The sequence below is a fragment of the Nansenia antarctica genome, assembly GCF_963989245.1.
Source record: "Nansenia antarctica genome assembly, chromosome: 8".
NCBI classification, from domain to species: domain Eukaryota; kingdom Metazoa; phylum Chordata; class Actinopteri; order Argentiniformes; family Microstomatidae; genus Nansenia; species Nansenia antarctica.
The window spans coordinates 18,177,200-18,194,632 of NC_137678.1; the positions used below are offsets into that span (position 1 = coordinate 18,177,200).

At 44.4% G+C, this 17,433-nt stretch overlaps 3 protein-coding genes across 3 annotated transcripts in view; 2 read left to right on the forward strand and 1 right to left on the reverse strand.

Moving 5' to 3' along the window:
* gnsa (glucosamine (N-acetyl)-6-sulfatase a) overlaps positions 1-13,034 on the reverse strand; it is a gene marked incomplete at both ends in the record, with an annotated part of 23,459 nt that extends 10,425 nt beyond the window's left edge. Inside the window, 4 exons of the mRNA XM_080538686.1 lie at positions 7,208-7,273; positions 9,439-9,645; positions 10,804-10,863; positions 12,858-13,034. Of these exons, the coding sequence (XP_080394812.1) occupies positions 7,208-7,273; positions 9,439-9,645; positions 10,804-10,863; positions 12,858-13,034 (510 nt within the window). The remainder of the gene's footprint in view (positions 1-7,207; positions 7,274-9,438; positions 9,646-10,803; positions 10,864-12,857) is intronic.
* Positions 2,261-3,904, forward strand: LOC308164614 (E3 ubiquitin-protein ligase TRIM21-like; the record flags this gene model as incomplete). Its single annotated transcript, XM_080538685.1, has 1 exon — positions 2,261-3,904. One exon carries the CDS (start codon positions 2,261-2,263, stop codon positions 3,902-3,904), a length of 1,644 nt encoding a protein of 547 aa, XP_080394811.1.
* A 1,892-nt stretch (positions 13,035-14,926) lies between the features above and the next one.
* Positions 14,927-17,433, forward strand: part of tbc1d30 (TBC1 domain family, member 30) — a gene marked incomplete at both ends in the record, with an annotated part of 26,161 nt that continues 23,654 nt past the window's right edge. Inside the window, one exon of the mRNA XM_080538140.1 lies at positions 14,927-15,401. Coding sequence (XP_080394266.1) covers positions 14,927-15,401 — 475 coding nt within the window. The remainder of the gene's footprint in view (positions 15,402-17,433) is intronic.

The following is a 17,433-nucleotide window of genomic DNA, read 5'->3' on the forward strand; positions in this document are numbered from 1 at the left end:
CAAGCAGACGAGCTCATATAACTCCTATTTTAGAAACTCTACACTGGCTTCCTGTTAAGTTCAGAATAGATTCCCAGATCCTTCTGCTTGTTTATAAAGCTCTCACTGGCATAGCACCAGAATATTTGAAAGACCTTTTGCTAGCATATCAGCTCAATAGAGCTCTCAGGTCTTCTGACGTGGTACACAGAGAAAACCAACATGTACAAAAGAAGAGCATTGGTGAGGCTGCATTCTCATTTTATGTACCCAAATTGTGGAATGCACTACCAGTTTACATTAGGGATGCAACCTCAGCAAATATGTTCAAGTCAAGACTAAAAACCCATCTTTTTAATATTGCCTTTAAATGACTAAATAATTAAATTAAGATTATAAAAACCCATCCTTTTAATATTGCCTTTAAATTACAAAATAATTAAATTAAGATTATATAATGATTAAAGCACTTTGAGCTGCAACATTTGCAGGAAAAGCGCTATACAAATAAAGTTATTATTATTATTATTATCACATTATAACTGCATTATGAATTTAGCAGATACTTTTAATCCAAAGCGATTTACAATCAGCGATTACAGGGACATTCTAGTGGTGATGTTTCAGACGGGATTTGAACTCACAACCTGTCGAGGGGACATCATTACATTATCACTATATTATCATTACAATATCACATTATCATTATCAATACATTATATTATCATTACATTTACATTATCATTACATTATCAATACATTATATTATCATTACATTTACATTATCAATACATTATATTATCATTACATTTGATTATCAATACATTATATTATCATTACATCATTATCAATACATTATATTATCATTACATTTACACTATCAATACATTACATTATCAATACATTATATTATCAATACATTTACACTATCAATACATTATATTATCATTACATTATATTATCATTATCAATACATTATATTATCATTACATTATCAATACATTATATTATCATTATCAATACATTATATTATCATTACATTATATTATCATTACATTTACACTATCAATACATTACATTATCAATACATTATATTATCATTACATTTACACTATCAATACATTACATTATCATTATCAATACATTATATTATCAATACATTTACACTATCAATACATTATATTATCATTATCAATACATTGTATTATCATTACATTATCATTATCAATACATTGTATTATCATTACATTATCATTATCAATACATTATATTATCATTACATTATGATTATCAATACATTATATTATCATTACAGTATCTTTATGTTATTGTGACATTATCGTTAATTAGTTAGTTAGTTAGTACTTCATCACTAGTTCCATAGTAGTGTTCATGCCATAGTAGGGTTAGAAAGACATCATTATGTCACTCCATGTTCCATCATATCCCAGAGCTTTAGAATGGTGATGGTGAGGTAGCAGACTCGGCTGTCTGGCTTATTAAAACAAAAACATACGTTGGACTGCCTCAGTCTATGCATGTGTGTGACCTAATTACATTTACCAGAATGTACGTTTGATAATAATGTTATACATATAATGTCAAGAATTCTTTGTCAGTTGGTGGGTTAAGCCTCATTAAACACTGATCTGTGGCAGAGAAAGACTTTACTTAGTAGCAACCGTAGTCCTGATTATAAATATTATTACAGTTTATATTGACTGGAAACAATATGATGATTGGAAATGATAGAAAGAAGAGCGTATCTGTAAAACCACATGTTAGAAACAGATCAGCCCTGTAAAGGGTTAACTCTGTTCCAGGGAGAAGAGCTGGATTGGGAGGGGAGGAGCATTTCGACGTCATTTTGCTTTAATGAAACTCAACTGCGTAGAGACATAAAGTGTATCGTGGACGAGAGCAGACTCTCTCAAACTTGTTAGATATCGTCCTCAAACAGACATCTATCACACATACAGTATAAAGGACAGAGACAGCGTCCACACTCTCACAGAATCACAGACAGGTGAGTTGAGAGACTTACATGGACAAGTCAAGATAAACTAGTGTGTTCACTCTCTACCAGTTTTGTTTATAGACAGTTCAGTATGTAAAACGTATTGATTTGGTTGAAGGACTATTTTCTGTGTGATATAGAATAATGTTATCATTATTGGTCTCTGTATAATCTCCTAAGACAATCTTGACAGCTCCGTAGTTGAAACTATCGAGATCTTATTCCAGGAAATGCTTTATGATGTCACCTTTGGTCTCTCTAGATATGGCTTCCTCCAGCAGTCTCCTGTCTGAGGAGCAGTTCCTGTGTTCTGTCTGTCTGGATGTGTTCACTGACCCTGTCTCTACTCCATGTGGACACAGCTTCTGCATGGCCTGTATCAGAAAGTATTGGGACAACAATGACCTGTGTCAGTGTCCAATGTGTAAAAAAGAATTTGATAAGAGACCAGATCTCTTTGTCAATACTTTCATCTCTGAGATGGCCGCTCAGTTTAGGAAGTCAGTTGAAGTGAAGGAAACCAGCAGCCCAGCCCCAGACACACCTGTCAAACCTAGAGAAGTGTCCTGTGACATCTGCACTGGGACGAAGCTCAAGGCTCTGAAGTCCTGCCTGGTGTGTCTGACCTCTTACTGTGACACTCACCTGGAGCCTCATCAGAGAGTCACAGCCTTAAAGAGACACAAGCTGATCGACCCTGTGGAGAACCTGGAAGACAGGATGTGTAAGAAGCATGACAGACTCCTGGAGCTGTTCTGTAGGAGTGATGAAATGTATGTGTGTTGGCTGTGCATGAAAACAGACCACAAGACTCATGACACCGTCCCCATAGAGGAGGAGTATGGAGAGAGGAAGGCTCAGCTGGGGAAGACAGAGGCAGATGTCCAGCAGATGATCCAGGAGCGACTGCAGAAGGTTTCAGAGATCAAACACTCAGTAGATCTTAGTAAGAAAGATGCAGAGAAGGCGAAAGCAGACAGCGTACAGGTCTTCACTGCTCTGGTGGACTCCATGAAGAGAAGCCAGGCTGAGCTCCTTGACGTGATCGAGGAGAAGCAGAAAGCAGCAGAGAGGCGGGCTGAAGGGCTGATTAAAGAGCTGGAGCAGGAAATCACTGAGCTAAAGAGGAGAAGCACTGAGATGGAGCAGCTCTCACACACTGAGGACTACCTCCACCTCCTCCAGAGCTTCCCATCCCTGTCCACCCCTCCACACACCAAGGACTGGTCTGAGGTCAGTGTTCACAGTGATCTCTATGTGGGGACTGTGAGGAGAGCTGTATCTCAGCTGGAGGAGACACTTACGATTGAAGTGAAGAAGTTGTGTGATGCTGAGCTGAAGATGATTCAGCAGTATGCAGTGGACGTGACTCTGAACCCTGATACAGCATATCCAGATCTCATTCTGTCTGAGGATGGGAAACAAGTTAGAGACGGAGACACAAGAAAGAATCTCCCTGAGAACGCAGAGAGGTTTTCCGATTGTGTCTTTGTCTTGGGAAAGGAGGGTTTCACCTCAGGGAGGTTTTACTATGAAGTGGAGGTGAAGATGAAGACTCAGTGGGATGTAGGAGTGGCCAGAGAGTCCATCAACAGGAAGGGGGATATCACACTGAACCCTGAGGATGGATACTGGACTGTAGGGTTGATGAATGGAAATGAGTACGCGGCTAATGCTGTCCCTCCTGTCCCCCTGTCCCTGAGAGAGGAGCCCCAGAAGGTGGGGGTGTTTGTGGATTATGAGGAGGGCCAGGTCTCCTTTTATGATGTGGAGGCCAGGTCTCTGATCTACTCTTTTACTGGCTGCACCTTCACTGAGAAACTCTATCCATTCTTCAGCCCTGAGCTGAATGATGATGGTGAAAACTCTGCCCCTCTGATCATCTCACCTGTCAATCACACTGACTGATTTTCAACCTTTAACTCTGTCTGAGCAGTAAAATAAGCACCTTTAGAATTATCTTTATCAAATATTATTCTGATTACAGTTTATACTGACTGGAAACAATATGATTGGAAATGAAAGGTAAGAAGAGCGTATCTGTAAAACCACATGTTAGAAACAGATCAGCCCTGTAAAGGGTTAACTCTGTTCCAGGGAGAAGAGCTGGATTGGGAGGGGAGGAGCATTTCAACGTCAGTTTGCTGAAATGAAACTCAACTGTGTAGAGACAAAGTGTATTGTGGACGAGAGCAGACTCTCTCAAACTTGTTAGATATCGTCCTCAAACAGACATCTATCACACATACAGTATAAAGGACAGAGACATCTATCACACATACAGTATAAAGGACAGAGACATCTATCACACATACAGTATAAAGGACAGAGACATCTATCACACATACAGTATAAAGGACAGAGACATCTATCACACATACAGTATAAAGGACAGAGTCAGCGTCCACACTCTCACAGAATCACAGACAGGTGAGTTGAGAGACTTACATGGACAAGTCAAGATAAACTATTGTGTTCACGCTCTCTCAGTTTTTTTTATAGACAGTTTAGTATGTAAAACTTATTGATTTGGTTGAAGGACTATTTTCTATGTGATATAGAATAATGTTATCATTATTGGTCTCTGTATAATCTCATAAGACAGTCTTGACAGCTCCGTAGTTTAAACTATCGAGATCTTATTCCAGGAAATGCTTTATGGTGTCACCTCTGGTCTCTCTAGATATGGCTTCCTCCAGCAGTCTCCTGTCTGAGGAGCAGTTCCTGTGTTCTGTCTGTCTGGATGTGTTCGCTGACTCTGTCTCAACTCCATGTGGACACAGCTTCTGCATGGCCTGTATCAGAAAGTACTGGGACAGCAATGACCTGTGTCAGTGTCCAATTTGTAAAAAAGCATTTGATAAGAGACCAGATCTCTTTGTCAATACTTTCATCTCTGAGATGGCCACTCAGTTTAGGAAGTCAGTTGAAGTGAAGGCAACCAGCAGCCCAGCCCCAGACACACCTGTCAAACCTAGAGAAGTGTCCTGTGACATCTGCACTGGGACGAAGCTCAAGGCTCTGAAGTCCTGTCAGTGTTCACAGTGATCTGAATGTTGAGTCTGTGAGGAGAGTTCTGTCTGAGCTGGAGGAGACACTGAATACAGAGATGGAGAAGCTGCCTGAAGTCAAGCTGAAGAGAAGTCTGCAGTATGCAGTGGACGTGACTCTGGACCCTGATACAGCACAGCCCAGTCTCATTCTGTCTGAGGATGGGAATCAAGTTAGACATGGAGACACAACAAAGAATCTCCCTGATAACGCAGAGAGGTTTTTCGATGGTCTCTGTGTTTTAGGAAAGGAGGGTTTCTCCTCAGGGAGGTTTTACTATGAAGTGGAGGTGAAGGGGAAGGAGTGGGATGTAGGAGTGGCCAGAAAGTGCATCAACAGGAAGGTGGAGATAACACTGAGCCCTAGGAATGGATACTGGACTGTAGGGTTGAATGGAAATTAGTACAGGGCACTCGCTGACCCTGCTGTCTCCCTGTCCCTGAGAGAGAAGCCCCAGAAGGTGGGGGTGTTTGTGGATTATGTGGAGGCCAGGTCTCTGATCTACTCTTTCACTGGCTGCACCTTCACTGAGAAACTCTATCCATACTTCTACCCTGCCCTGAATGATGATGGTGATGATGATGATGATGATGATGGTGAAAACTCTGCCCCTCTGATCATCTCTCCTGTCAATCACACTGACTGATTTTCAACCTTTAACTCTGACCAAGCAGTAAAATAAGCACCTTTAGAATTATCTTTATCTGTAGTCACTCATTAGGGAAGGTTATGGTATAATTTACCACAGAATAATTTCTGAACTGGTTATTATGTTATCAAATCATTTGTGCTATCAGTGTATCTGCTAGAGATGGTGAATATGCAGCAGCAATGTCAGATATAGCCCAGCCTCTCCAGCCTCATAAGAAGATATGACTCTATATAAATTAGGTTGTTTGACTTCTTAGGGTGTTCAAATTATTATAAACCAGATGCCATCAGCATTCTGTATGTTTGTTATTAGCTAGTTATTATTGTAATGTATAAGTATTTTGGGGATTTTGAGTGTAATGAATACTGGGTGTGTACAGTTACATTGAGGATGTTCAGACAATTAAGTTCACTTGGATTGATCAAATCCATTGATCAGTCTAATAATAAGTTTGTCTAATAGTCTGTTTCTGTGGTGGTTTTATCATCACTGCATATCAAACATCAACACCTGATGAATAAAGTCCCTGTTACCCGACACCTGTGAATGAGTGATTCATTCATTTATCACAGAGGGTGAATAAAGTTGCCCACATTGTCAACAATGCCAAGACTGCCAAGGGAGACTTTACTCACCAGAAATGCTTAAATTAAGATGCTTCATTTTGTAGCCAATCAGAGTGTTGTTGCTAGGTAGAAACCACATAAGACACTAGGTGGTGAGTGTTCCAGAATTCTGTCAGTTGGTGGGTTAAGCCTCATTAAACACTGTGATCTGTGGCAGAGAAAGACTTTACTCTGTAGCACCTATGACCTGATAAACTCTCCTGATTACTGTTCATACCTGGCACCTGCCTGCATTCACTTGACATATCATTAAGTATACTGTATATTCACTGTGAAAGAGAGAGAGGAAGAGTGAGTGTGTGTGTGTGTGTGTGTGTGTGTGTGTGTGAAGAGGACTTCAATAATGCATCAGATTCTGTCTTTTGAACAGAACATCTCTGTCATAAATCCAGGCACAAAATGGACGCCGTATAACAAGGTTCAGCAGGTTACGCAGAGCCAGTGTCTCGTCTGGAGAGACCCTGACGATATGAAGGTCAGTAAACCAAGGTAAGGGATTTCTAAAACACTAAACACACAGCTCTGTTCTCGGATCACTTTCATCACAGCCTGAAGGACAGTAAAAAGCTGTCCACCGTGAAGTGACATCACAGTATATTAGCTGTCTCTCATTAGTGACATCACAGTATATTAGCTGTCTCTCATTAGTGACATCACAGTATATTAGCTGTCTCTCATTAGTGACATCACAGTATATTAGCTGTCTCTCATTAGTGACATCACAGCATATTAGCTGTATCTCATTAGTGACATCACAGCATATTAGATTATAAAGTTGATATAGTGTTGGAATATGGAAATAAAATATGTTTCCGGACCAGGGCAACTTGATGGACTGTGGGTGGAAGTGGAGCGGTAGTCTAGAGGAGGTTTAGGTCTTACCAGGCCCACCCAGTAGTCCCAGCCCTGGGGGATGTGCTCCACGCCGCCGGCATCAGGGTTCCCATACTGGAACACAAACAAGCAGACATGAGTTAGTTTATGTGTGTGTGAGTGTGTGTGTGTTTGTGTGTGTGTGTATATAGTATATATAAGTTCCTATACATAGACAGTAGTCAGGAATATGCTGAGTCTAAGTCAGAGGGCATGCTGACATTAAACAACATCAGCAGCATGTTCCATGTCCACACCATAAATAAAGCTGTCAGGAGCTGAAGCAGAGACTACCGTGGGGTTTCTGAAGCTGGGGGGTTTTCCATCAACGTTGTTAAAGGAAAATCCACGCTTATTCTGACAAGTCTCGCAAGACTTGAATGAAATAAAAAAATAAAAATCCAGGTTGATTTTTTGATAAATCTCACGAGACCTGTGAAAAATAAGCCTGGATTTCCCTTTAGCGAGGTTGATGGAACACCCCCCGGGAGGTGGTGCCTCTGTGCAGCAGGACACCAGTACCAGACTGGCTCGTTGGAAAGCATGGAATGGAAACCAACAGGTTAGATGACATTCATTAGATTAGATTAGATTAGAGTACTGAGACAACGACATTTAAATGTTCTCTACCTCCCTCCCTCCCTCCACCAGCCTCCCTCCCTCCCTCCAGCAGCCTTCCCCTCCCTCCCCCCGTCCCTCCTCAGCCTCCCCCTCCCTCCTCAGCCTCCCCCTCCCTCCTCCCCCTCCCTCCTCAGCCTCCCTCCTCAGCCTCCCTCCTCAGCCTCCCTCCTTCCTCCCCCGGTTCCCCTGGTCCCCCTGGTCCCCCTGGTTCCCCATGCAGGGCTCGACAGTGCGACTGTTTTGGTCGCATTTGCGAGTGAATATATTTCTGTGCGACTTGGAAATACATTCAGAGATACATACATACATTTTTTTTTTTCTAACACCAGGGGAGCCACCCCTCCTAAATTTCGTTGTTTGGTACCTGTACTATAGCAATGACAATAAAGACCATTCATTCATTCATTCATTCATTCATTCATTCATACTGTGAGAGCCTCTGTGTCCCTGAGTAAGAGATCATGGGGATCATGTCCCTCATGATCACAAGTGACCATAGGAGATAAATCACTGAACTTGTCAACATATTAACTTCGGGACCTGCAGCCAAAGACAATCACAGAAGCCAGGTAGGCTTACCTGTGTATGCTGCATATTAATGGCTGCTATACGGTTTGCATATTCACTGCTGTTTGGCTGATTGATTACTGAGTTGGTTTTGGAGTGCTGGCATTAACCTGGTTGGGCAGACTCGGAGCTGTGTTGTCTAGATGCTGTCAAATAAGGAATCTCCACTTTGTCTCTTTGATTGATTGATTGATTGAGTTTATTCATGGTTCGACAGTAAGCAGTAATCCAAGGGATGACATGTGAAAGTGTGAACACCTATTTCCAACATGGTCCTTTGATATTAACATACAAAGTCTATCTCCGTTTAGAATGATAAGGTTCTATCTCCGTTTAGAATGATAAGGTTCTATCTCCGTTTAGAATGATAAGGTTCTATCTCCGTTTAGAATGATAAGGTTCTATCTCCGTTTAGAATGATAAGGTTCTATCTCTGTTTAGAATGATAAGGTTCTATCTCTGTTTAGAATGATAAGGTTCTATCTCTGTTTAGAATGATAAGGTTCTATCTCCGTTTAGAAAGATAAGGTTCTATCTCCGTTTAGAATGAGAAGGTTCTATCTCCGTTTAGAATGATAAGGTTCTATCTCCGTTTAGAATGATAAGGTTCTATCTCCGTTTAGAATGATAAGGTTCTATCTCCGTTTAGAATGATAAGGTTCTATCTCCGTTTAGAATGATAAGGTTCTATCTCCGTTTAGAATGATAAGGTTCTATCTCCGTTTAGGGCAGTTCAGAGATATTGAGCGTCAAAGTTTTTACATTCCATTATGTTCTGTGAGATGGAACCTTTGTATTTTATGAATTACTAACTCAAAAATGTAAACATTTAAAAATAACACCACACCGGCATTAATAAACACCTACAGTGTCAAGAGCCGGTTATGATAATTCTGATATGTTATGATTATGATCATTTGTTGTCGTCATACGAAAATTGCGCAATTTTCATTGTGCTACTGAAATTCTTGGTGTGCTACTAAATTTTTTGACATGGTAGCACAGTGCTACCTGGGGAAAAGGTAAGCGTCAAGCCCTGCCATGTCACCCACCTGGTTCAGGTACTTCCCAGCGAAGAAGGTCTGGTAGCCAGCGTAGGCCTGCAGCAGGGCAGGGAAGGTCTGGGGCTCCTGGCTCTTCTGCCAGGCCGTGCTGCTGCAGTTGCCCTCCAGCGTGTTGTTGATGACGTGGTGGTTGTGGGGGTACTTCCCTGTCAGGATGCTGGCCCTGCTGGGACAGCACAGCGGGCTGGCCACAAACTGGGGGAGGAAGGGGGAGGGAGGAGGAGGAGGAGGAGGAGGAGGAGGAGGAGAGGAAGGGGGGGGGGTGTTAGGCCGTAGTTTTATATTTAGGGCGTTTAGCTAAATGCTAAACTGGCCAGTTACTGGTTCAGTAGAGGTTTACTGGCTAGGTAAAGGGGTATGGGGGGGGATGTTTTAAATGTTTACATCGTATAAACCCCTCGTTTAGACTAGGGAGTCCTCTAGTCCTCTAGGTGGCAATGCAGGCTGAAACCAGAGCAGATACCTGGGGATTTTTAAAATCACCAACTGCCAAACTGTCACGGAACGCTCACCACCAGTCCTAGAGTGTTCGGAGTGTTTTATGTGGTATCTGCCTAGCAACAAGCCTGTCATTGGCTACAAAATGAAGCATCATCATTTATGAATTTCTGGAGATTAAAACGTCATCCTTGGCACTGTAGAATGTTGACAAATTGGGCGAATTTATTCACCCTCGGCACGATATGACTTAATGTGCAAACAAGCTGTCACTGGTCGCTAAGCTAGGGGAGTTATCTCATCTATAACAACCAGATGAACCAGCTCTGTGACTGTGAAGGGTGAATGGTAACATCAGCTGTGACACAGTTAACACTAGAACAGCCGTGCCTTTTTTACCTACTATAAGAGCCGCCTCAGGGGACAAATGACCATAGCCTTTACAATGTTCAAGCTGCTATTTACACACAACGACCACTAGTTGGCCGCTTGTAAATTAGCCTGCTTCCTACACAGAAAAACAGCTTTATACTAGCTTATCCTGATGTGATTTCGAAAAATTAAGGATACTGGGTGGGTGGTAGAACGCACATATCTAGGAAAGTCATGAAAGGAGCGTCCTGAAATTTGATCGAGTGCAAAGATATATAACACGTTTCTTTCTAGTGTTAACAACGAGGCAAAGAGACCACTGTTACCTGACTACAAGCTACATGCATGTACAGTATATACGCCATGAAAGCATTTCTTGCTTGGGTTGTCTCCTCGCCTCAAAGTCCAAAACAGGGGATTTTCCCCCCCATTAAAATCCTTTTTTTTTGCAGATAAGACGTTTTCAAATGAGGTCAGATGGGTAGCTGGTTGATTGTGTTCTGCAGCCTAGGGCAGGTCATGGGATGTGGCACGGGGACTTACAGCGTTAGTGAATGACACTCCAGCCTCCCCAATCAGCTTCTTGGTCTTGTTCAGGGGAGTCTGAGAGAAATGCAGATGGAGCAGGTTAATGTAAATGGTAAACAGACTGACTTATATAGCTCCTTATTCCAAAGCGCTTTTACAACGGTCTCACATTCACCCGTTCACACACACATTCACACACCAATGGCGGCAAGCTACCATGCAAGGCGCCGGCCCGCTCAGCGGGAGCAGTTTGGGGTTCAGCTGGGGCTCGAACCGCCAATCTGCGACCCTTGCGATCATTAGACGTCGGCTCTACCTCCTGCGCCACAGCCGCCCCATAATGTGATTACCACTCATTCTTTAGTAACCCTAGATCACCCGCGCACCTTTTCACCTTTTATTTAGTCGATCTGTAAAACCGTTATATCCCCATTGTTGTTGTGTGTGTGTGTGTGTGTAATAAAGATTCCAACTGAAATAGCCCTAATCTGGGGCAGGATTTCAACATAAACCAGGATCAGAACATTCCAGCATCCTGACGTGTGTGTCTGTGCTGGGGTGTCTGTGTGCGTGGGCGTGTGTGTAAGTGCTGGGGTGTGTGTGAGTGCTGGTGTGTGTGTGCGTGCTGGTGTGTGTGTGTGTGTGTGTATGTGCTGGGGTGTGTGTGTGTGTGAGTGTGTGTGTGTGTGTGTGTGTGTGTGTGTGTGTGTGTGTGTGTGTGTGTCTGTGTATGTGCTGGGGTGTGTGGGTGTGTGGGTGTTATTGGACTACCTCAGGTCGCAGTATGATAAGACACTCAGATCAGTGGATTTAACCATGGGAAGCGTCTTAGGAACACGTTAGGCTACTTGTGTAAGATGCGTCTTATCTGCAGGTCCGCGGAGGTGGTCAGTGGTGTGACTAACTAGTCGTCAGTGACTAACTAACTAGTGGTCAGTGATGTGACTAACTAACTAGTCGTCAGTGATGTGACTAACTAACTAGTGATCAGTGATGTGACTAACTAACTAGTGATCAGTGATGTGACTAACTAACTAGTGATCAGTGATGTGACTAACTAACTAGTCGTCAGTGATGTGACTAACTAACTAGTCGTCAGTGATGTGACTAACTAACTAGTGATCAGTGATGTGACTAACTAACTAGTGATCAGTGATGTGACTAACTAACTAGTCGTCAGTGATGTGACTAACTAACTAGTGGTCAGTGATGTGACTAACTAACTAGTGGTCAGTGGTGTGACTAACTAACTAACTAGTGGTCAGTGGTGTGACTAACTAACTAGTGGTCAGTGGTGTGACTAACTAACTAGTCGTCAGTGGAGTGACTAACTAACTAGTGATCAGTGATGTGACTAACTAACTAGTCGTCAGTGATGTGACTAACTAACTAGTGATCAGTGATGTGACTAACTAACTAGTGATCAGTGATGTGACTAACTAACTAGTGATCAGTGATGTGACTAACTAACTAGTCGTCAGTGATGTGACTAACTAACTAGTGATCAGTGATGTGACTAACTAACTAGTGGTCAGTGGTGTGACTAACTAACTAGTGATCAGTGATGTGACTAACTAACTAGTCGTCAGTGATGTGACTAACTAACTAGTGGTCAGTGATGTGACTAACTAACTAGTGGTCAGTGGTGTGACTAACTAACTAACTAGTGGTCAGTGGTGTGACTAACTAACTAACTAGTGGTCAGTGGTGTGACTAACTAACTAACTAGTGGTCAGTGGTGTGACTAACTAACTAGTGGTCAGTGGTGTGACTAACTAACTAACTAGTGGTCAGTGGTGTGACTAACTAACTAACTAACTAGTCGTCAGTGGTGTGATTAACTAACTAGTCAGAGTTAATCGCCTGCGGGGTTGCCAGCTGTGCGAGCATGACATCGGAGAAACAGACCATCCAAGTTTTCCAAAACCCCCTCAGTCACTGGTTCCTTATGAAAGGGTTAACTAACAACTTCAGCTGCATGTTATGGTTCAGGCTGAGCTGGCGTCGCGACCAGGCTGACGATGTTCCAAATGCACAAAGCATGAAACCGATCATGTCAGTGAACTCACCAGTCCGCCCATGGCGATGTCCAGGTCGTCCGTGAGGATCAGGACAATGTTGGGTCTGCGGTACGACTTGGCCAGAACAACAACACTCGGGTTAGTCAACAACAAAGTGACGCAGATCAGGAGGAGATTCAATAACGTGGGGAGCCTCAACCCGACCCTTAACCCAATAGAGGCCATGATCACTGTGAGATTTAAACACAGTTGCTGCTGTGTGTGATGCCCTCTTCAACGGATCAAAGCGTGAAATGTGGTTAGGATGAAGTCCCTGCTAGAATGTCCCTAGTCAGAGGGAGAGAACGGCCCTTTCCTCCAAACGCTTCCCTTGTTTTCTAGTCATGTGCTGCTTGATCGGGGGTTGCCAGATGGGATTGACTATTTCCAGCCTAACCACCACAGTCTAAAAACCTGCTAAATCCACCAAAAACCACCAGCCGAAATCCTAGATTGTCAGAAAACCGCTAATTACTATTGGGCAGTTGCCTATCTCCTGCCCCCTAAACTGTATGTCTGTTGCCAATGATGTTTGTAAAATAAAATAAAAACCTGCACACTGTATGTAGCTACTAGGGTGTGTGTTTTAACTTCAAGCATTTTGTAACTTTCAGGCACTGACATTTTGATACCACCTAAATGCTATTTATCCAGCCCAACCCGCCCAAATGGGTTTTTTCCCGGCCCAGTGTGATCAAAAGTAGCCCATTCTGCGGGAATACGCCCCATCTGGCAACCCTGTGCTTGACGACGGAAGCCGGTCAGGTCAGCTGATCAGACGCGCAGTGCTGGGGAATGATGTCATCGTTATCACCCGATCTACACAGCAAACACATTCCTTTCTCAAGAAATTCACTAAAGTTAATTAACTTTTGCAATTGGAAAAACATGGAAAATGTCGAAATGAAGTTTCAGTCAAAAGCAAGTCAATGTTTTCGGTATTTATCACCCAAGAGACACATTTGGATGATTTGGATAATATTGTTATAATATGCTTGGTTTAAATTGTGGCTAATTGCCTGTAGACACCATTGATCAAATATAACCTACGGCAAACACTTCAGTATCATAGACAGGCTAGAAATCGCATGTTATTTTTCTACTTATTGCCTTTAAATGACTAAATAATTAAATTATGATTATATAATGATTGGAGCACTTTGAGCTGCATCGTTTGCAGGAAAAGCGCTATACAAATAAAAAGTTATTATTATTATTATTACTTCTTTTTACCGTTTTTACTGTTTTCATCCTAGACCTAGCCAAAACCACCATGAATCATAAGGTTGTAAGGCCATTGATTAAACTTTGCAAATTGTACAGATATGTGACATTTGTATCACACATTCAAAACGCAAACTTAGCAATGTTCATATATATATGTTTTTATAAAAAAACGTTTTAAAACAAAAAATCGTCACAGAGATCGTATACATACATTCAGTTACACACTTCATATCAGGTTGTATGTGTCCAAGGGCAGCAGGTGTATCTGCCACGGCAGTGCTCCCGGTGGGATGACGCGTTAACAATTTGGCTCTTCTCTGATTGGTCAGATCATGCGGCGCGCGCCGCTGCCGCACCTGACACACCTGTTGCCGTGGACGCGGTGGAGCCGCGGAACTTTCCTAAAAGAGGGCTGGACCACGGCTGCGTTCGTAAACTCTCTCTGAGAGCGCCGGAGCGCACACTAGATTCAACGTCATAAAGGGACCCGAGTCATTTGATTGGACAAGAGGCATTCCATGAGTGTTGATCAGATTTCCCACAGCGAATTGACGAACGCAGCCCTTAATAATACACCCCAGGAGGGGGGGCGTGAAGGAAACAGCACTTGGAAGTTTTCAAAGAAGCAAAGCTCGCAGGTTATTAAGCGTCACCCGACCAAACCAACCTCTCCCTGGGAGTGGAGCGGAATGCTCCCGGAACTGCAGTTCCTCTTCAAAAACGGCGGCTTTAAGAAAGTCTGCAGACTTTCACACACACCCGTCAGTACGAAGCTTTCATATGAATGGATACAGGGACATTATTTTTGTTCAAAGTCAAAAGACCAAAGAAGTAAGCGAACGGGACAGATCATGGCGTCCCAGTTAGAGAACGGAGGGGGGGGTGAGCTTTTAGAGATCGACATGACATGCGACATAGGTGACATCTGCACATCCGAGGACGAGAGCGGAGTGTTCGTCAACTCGGGCGCGTCTGTCCTGGACCTGGGGGGCTTCTCCGAGTTCCAGCAGTGGAGCGACGAACCCCGGAGTCTACCGGTCCAGGAGTGTGTGAACTCTGCCCGGTGCAGGGGGGGCAGTCAGGGTGGGGGGGAGGTGGGGGGCATCATCCACGGAGGCGCCCCCCGCCCCTCCATAGTGGACCGTCTCCTGGTGGAGCTGTACGACACCTGCAGCAGCGGGACCCCCCGGAGGAGCGTGGAGGACAGTCTGGACAGCTCCACGGAGGCTGGGTCCGGCTCCGAGGCGGTGGTCCTGGGGGGCTTCCTCCAGGAGCTGCAGGAGAAACACACTCGGAGGCACCAGGTCAGCTACCTGGCCCAGAAAGGTGAGGCTTCTCTCTCTCCCCCAACATACACGTCATGATGTGGACTGTCTACCTTTGTGTTATGATTAGAGTTAGGGTGTATTAGAGTTAGGGTGTATTAGGGTTAGGGTTAGGGTTAGGGTTAGGGTCAGGGTTAGGGTTAGGGTGTATTGTGTATTATGATTAGGGTTAGGGTGTATTAGGTCAGGGTTGGGGTGTATTAGGTCAGGGTTAGGGTGTATTAGGGTGTATTAGGGTTATGATTAGGGTTAGGGTGTATTGTGTATTATGGTTAGGGTGTATTATGGTTGGGTTAGGGTTAGTCTATGCTTTGTATTAGGGTTAGGGTGTATTATGTATTATGGTTAGGGTTAGGGTGTATTATGGTTGAGTTAGGGTTAGTCTATGCTTTGTATGAGGGTTAGGGTTAGGGTGTATTATGATTAGGGTTAGGGTGTATTAGGGTTAGTGTGTATTAGGGTTAGCCTAACAGTCCCAACTGTCAAAGGCGAATTTCCCTCCGGTAACAATAAATAGTATCTTATCTTCTGTGTGTTTCTATAAGGTGCTGTGTGTGTATGCACTGCACAGTCATTTAAATACACACACACATACAAGACAGTTACAACCGTTGATACTATTATATGGTTACAACTCTCATAAAAGAAGATCTTCCCCACTGAACAGTAGCCTGTTTTGTGTGAAGTGTGTGTAACGTGATTGCCACCAGACACAGAGTGTCTTTAACATGATATCCCATCCCATAAAAGTCTACTGCAGCAGGATACTCAACCTCTACAGTTGCCACTACTTTGTGGGAGGGAGGGAGGGAGGGAGAGAGAGAGAGGGAGAGGAGGAGAGAGAGGGGGGGGGGGGGAAGAGAGAGAGGGAGAGGAGGAGAGAGAGGGGGGGGGGAGAGAGAGGTGGGGGGGGGAGAGAGAGGGAGGGGGGGAGAGAGAGGGGGGGGGGAGAGAGAGAGGGAGGGGGGGAGAGAGAGGGAGGGGGGAGAGAGAGGTGGGGGGGGAGAGAGAGGTGGGGGGGGGGAGAGAGGGAGGGGGGAGAGAGAGGGAGGGGGGAGAGAGGTGGGGGGGGAGAGAGAGGGAGGGGGGGAGAGAGGGAGGGGGGAGAGAGAGAGAGGGGGAGAGAGAGGGAGGGGAGAGAGGGAGGGAGAGGGAGGGGGGAGAGAGAGGGAGGGGGCAGAGAGAGGGAGGGGGGAGAGAGAGGGAGGGGGGAGAGAGAGGGAGGGGGGAGAGAGAGGGAGGGGGCAGAGAGAGGGAGGGGGGGAGAGAGGTGGGGGGGGGAGAGAGGGAGGGGGGAGAGAGAGGGAGGGGGGGAGAGAGGGAGGGGGAGAGAGAGAGGGAGGGGGAGAGAGAGAGGGGGAGAGAGAGGGAGGGGGAGAGAGAGAGGGGGAGAGAGAGGGGGGGTGAGAGGGGGAGAGACAGAGACACAGAGAGAGAGAGAGAGATCTTTCTGTATTTTCTTTACTTTTAAAAAAAAATAAAAAATCTTCCTCTCCCTGCTAGAGCATTTAGTGCATTTTACATGGTCACAATACACTGTACAATAATATACAATAGCCACACACACACACACACACACAACAATAAGAATGTGACAGACAAAACTAAATACACGTTTTGAGCAAATCTCAGTTAATGGACCTCTGTCCCCCAGGCAACAACCTGCAGGTTATTTATGTGTGTGAACGTGCTGCTAGGGCACAGCCCTGACTGACAGTCCTCACAGACACACACACACACACACACACACACACACACACACACACACGCACACACACAGAGTAGACTAGAGCCCGTCTGTCCATCCAGGCTGTCACACAGCTAGGCAGCCTGAGGGTGTGTGTGTGTGTGTGTGTGTGCTGCCCCCCCGCCCCCCCCTGACCCAGCTGGCCTGTCTGGATGGACATGGTGCTGTCTGTCTACTGTACTGACTGTGTGTGTGTGTGTGTGTGTGTGTGTGTGTGCATCTGTCTGTGTGTGTCTGTGTCTGTGTCTGTGTGTGTGTGTGTGTGCATCTGTCTGTGTGTGTGTCT